The sequence below is a fragment of the Musa acuminata genome, chromosome BXJ1-7 (genome assembly GCF_036884655.1).
Source record: "Musa acuminata AAA Group cultivar baxijiao chromosome BXJ1-7, Cavendish_Baxijiao_AAA, whole genome shotgun sequence".
NCBI classification, from domain to species: Eukaryota; Viridiplantae; Streptophyta; class Magnoliopsida; order Zingiberales; family Musaceae; genus Musa; species Musa acuminata.
The window spans coordinates 12,041,079-12,045,382 of record NC_088333.1 but is presented as its reverse complement, the minus strand read 5'-3'; the positions used below and the strand labels follow the sequence as shown (position 1 = coordinate 12,045,382).

Sequence of the window (4,304 nt, the reverse complement as noted above, 5' to 3'; positions counted from 1 at the left end):
TATTACAATCTCAGAAGGTTTTATTAGCTGCTTCTTGGTTGAGTAGGACCCAACCCTGCTAGGGTCCTATCAATGATTTGGCATATAGTGGAGATTTGATCTATTATTCAAGGAGATATGGAGAAGGCTCTTCTTTTGACAATGGCAATAAGGGCAGTGGCAATGATAGAGTCGTAAAAGAGAAAATTATAGATCTAAGATGTATATTGCAAATTAGAATAAAGACCGTCGAGCAAAGTAATCAACGACGATGGCTAGTGTTTTGTGATAGGGAGAGGAGAATGATTGCTAAGTCGTCCATCGAGTGATGTGATTCATTATCGAAGAGAAGTCGCTAGCACTATGTGAATGAGGTTGTTGATCGCCGATGATGATAGCAAGGTGCAAGGGGCACGAATAGAGGAGTATTTGGTAGACGATTGACTAAAGGAGGCATCGAGGGAAGTTTAACTAATGATTCGTGGGATATGCGTCGAAGGAGGGATTCGAGGATACTAGCGAAATCGATAGCGACATTCATGGCCGATGAGAAGGTTGATGACTGACTATGGAGATGTGAGGATGGTTGCAATGATAGTCACATAGTTGAGATGGAAGTAGGCTAGGTTCTTGTGTAAGTAGGAGGCGACGCCCGTGAAGAAATCTAGGTGGGAGAAGGTAGAGTGGTGACGAACTTTACTCACGAGCGGTGGTTGGAGAGGGAGTGGTGGATGGGATCGAAATGGCAGGAAAGGAAGAGGCAGAAGGTTGGGGTTGCAACCGAGGCCCCTAAACAAACAATGACGACGGGGACACCCGAGGTGGTAGTGGATAGAACTTGTCGACGGTAAGAAAGGGAGGGAGGAGGCTCTCTCGAGGTACTCCAATGCTGGTCAAGATAACTAAGGAAAGGGATTATTGTTATAGCGATAGCAGATGACAAGGAGATAGATTAGAGAGTTCCGATGGAAATGAGATAAGAGGAGGAAGAAAAGAAAGTCTTTTATTTAAATTAAGAGGGCTCTGATACGATAAAAGGGAAAGATTTTTCTTAATCGTATGTTCAAAGTATGCACTTAAAATTATAATTGATCTTTAAATTATATATTGATTAAGGAATAAAATATATAAAATTATCATTCTATATTTATTTATAATATGATATTTTATCAGACATCACGTTAAAAGAATTTTGGCACCATGATCATTGTTCTCGGCATTGGTTGTTGTTTTTTCTCTATTCCAGAGTTCAATTCAAATTTGAACGAATGGAAGAAGAGAAAAGAAAGAAGCGAGCCATCTTTAATCTGTAACCCATGGCCCGTATGTCGGAGACAGAAAGCTAGCATTTGATCAAACACTAAGTACATGGGAAGAAGAGCACGAATGTTACTGTAGAGGTCACAGAATTCTTGTCTGAAGACCACACGACAACAATGGGGAAGACGAGCATATTTTAGGACATAGTTCATGTCAAGGGACCATTAGGGTTTCATGTCAGCCTCTTCAGCCTAGAACGTTGAGTCTTCTTTCTATCTATCTGTATTTATATGGTGCTGATCCTTTCAAGTTGTCGTTCCTGCTGTCGAGCATTGGGCACTGAGCTCTTGCATCCCGGCTGCAGTGCTGCTGCTTTGATTGCGGTCTCCCTGTTGGTTGGTTGGTTGGTCTCTCATGGATTCCAATGAGACCTTCTTGGCGGGAACAGTTAGCTGTAACACCGACACATACGAGGTTATTTTTTTTTTTTTTTTTTTTGTTCTCAAGCAGACTTCTCAATCTTCTGAAGTCACTGTCAAATAAATGTTGAAATTGTTTCGATCTTTATCTGCTTTGTTCGAACTATGTCGCTAAGAAGATTTATTCTCGATCATAGTATTTCATACAAAACTTGTTTTGTGAGAATGCTGCGTGAGATGTCTTCGATCCGATATGAAAGTTACTTATCAAGATGGTTCGAATACGATTGACAGAGTCAAAGAATTCTTTTCGTATCTAAAGAGACCTCTATCTATAATATAGACGTCTTGACTAAATGATTTCGGATTCCGACCGACAGAAGATATGTTTTTGTTTATATAAATTAGGAGGAAGGATTTTTCTTAATAAATCAAAAAGATTTTTTCGTATAGTTAAAAAAATCTTATCTACTGGATGATGTTTTTCGCTATAAACTTAATTAATATAGTCAAAGAAATATGATCCAAGCGTCGAGTTCGAATAGGTTCCACGAAAATATTCATCATATCACCTCTAACTTTGTTTCTGAAAGGAAAGAAAGGGAATGAAGCAATAATTGCCACAGATCGAGTGCATGCCTGCCGACTGATAAATGTGATGATGCTCTTATTCATCATATCACCCATGGTTTTTTTACTTCATCTCCAATTACTCTCGAGTCTTCCTCGATCCTGCGGTCCTTTCGATGAAGCTGTCGTCCATCCATGGTTCACGACATACACAATGCTTTATGTTCGACTGTAGTCGTTCGCATGGTGTTATGTACCACCGGCACTAATCATATCGAGCACCATAAGTTACAGCAAGATTGCAGTACACAGCTTGACATAGTTCGACGAGTACACTAAACAAAGCCATACTCCGGCAAGTTTTCTCCTTGGACAGCAGAAGCTACAGTACTAAGTTGCAGGCAGGAGATGTGACATGGTGATGCTCGTGTTCACCCAAGCCTAGAAGAGATGATGGATCTGCTGCATGGCATTAGAATGATGCCGATGCCCGGGGAGGCGACTGCCAGAACTGCGCATGCTTCACCTTGGAGATGCTGTTGAGCACGCCCAGAGGCGTCACGTCCCCCACCACCGTCACCTTCTTCGTCGCCAAGTCCACGCTGAAGGATGAAACCCCTGCTCGAGGAATCCCTGCTTTCTTCAGCCACATGTTATCCGAGTATGATCATGACAAGACCAGATGATCTCACCTTGCATCTTGGCTATGTGCCTCCTCACCTTCCCTTCACAACCCTTGCAGTGCAAGGACACTCTCAGGACGACAACCTGAAGAGTGACGAAGTCAGGCGCTCCTCTTCCAGCAATGGGAAACGAGGAAGAGAGTTTGACGCGGTACGGTACCTGATCCTGTGTTCTGGTAGAAGAAGATGGCCTACGAACGGCTCGTTCGCTACAGCTTCTCACGCACTGCTGCGACCTCAGCGTTTCGATCGGGAACGGAGACGGTGGCGGAATCGGCTGAGGGCCAGGGAATATATCGTAGAAGGCGGCGTCGTCAAGTCTGAATCTGGATGAGCTCAGGAGACACCGGGAGGAGTCGGCGGGGTTGACAAGGTCAGCTTGTTTTGCGGAGCTTTTCCTGCCGGCCTTCGGGTTATGGCTTCGCGGCTTGGAGGTGAACTGAGACCTGGTTCTCTGTGGGTCTCTCAGGTGAGGCGTGTGGCGATCGATGGCTCTTCCAGTCACAGGCTGAACTATAGATCCCTGGTGTATGGTCGAGCAAACGGCCGCAGAAGAAGGAGACGCACAGGAGAAGCCCGCAGCTTTGATCTCTCTAAAGAGCAAAGGAGCCATATCTTTCAGTGAGAAGGAGCATCCGTTTGGTGACGGAGGGAGGAGAGATGTCACGAGGGGTGGTCGGCTGGATGTGCTCTTAAACAAGGAGAAAGGTGGCAGGAGACAACAGTGCAAGATCGAGGGCCACGACCTTCAGGTGAGTGAAAGGATGCGTCAATGATCGAGTTCAACTTTATGTAAGGATGACCGACACCAATCGAACACTACTCCTCCAGCTTTTACAGCAAGGGGAAGAAGAAGAGCTGAAGCTTGTCATCCAAAAAGCAAACCCTACAAAACAAATGCTACGGCTGAAACCTTTCGGCCACGTTGACTACGTTTTTGCACTGACGACACCAGCACCTACTGGTCTTAAACAAGAGTTGAGACGACTCAGTGACTCTTCCTGTTGTATGTGTAGGGAGAAGAAGAAGAAGAAGAAGAAGAAGAAGAAGAAGACATCGGTGCTCGTTTTAAGCCTGATTTGTGGCCATGGGTGTCGTGATGCTGTTGGTCCTGTCGACGCTGCTAAGCCAAAGATAAAGAAGGAACGGCTCAAGCGGCGATTTGTACTAAACAAATGATAATATCGTACCTGACGTGTAATGTTTCCTTTCTCGAGGAAAGTTAATTGCTGCATGAATTATTTGGAAACTATACTCCAATGAATTCCTCCTGTTGATCCTTCTTTTTATCCATCAAAAGAATTCTTTTCGGACGAAGGGATTCGTATTAGCTTCAGAATTCTATTCGAGTAACTCATCATCGATTTATCTCGATTATCGTATCAGATCATCT

The 4,304-nt window shown here is 44.1% G+C and overlaps 1 protein-coding gene across 1 annotated transcript; it reads right to left on the bottom strand.

The window, feature by feature from the left end:
- Window positions 1–2,291: 2,291 nt before the first annotated feature.
- On the bottom strand, window positions 2,292–4,022 carry LOC135678861 (protein SODIUM POTASSIUM ROOT DEFECTIVE 3-like). Its single transcript, XM_065192086.1, has 3 exons — window positions 3,072–4,022; window positions 2,921–2,996; window positions 2,292–2,846 (listed from the first exon to the last, which is right to left on the bottom strand). The coding sequence occupies exons 1-3, from the start codon at window positions 3,522–3,524 to the stop codon at window positions 2,701–2,703; spliced, it is 675 nt and encodes a 224-aa protein (XP_065048158.1). The 5' UTR covers window positions 3,525–4,022; the 3' UTR covers window positions 2,292–2,700.
- Between the last annotated feature and the right edge of the window lie 282 nt (window positions 4,023–4,304).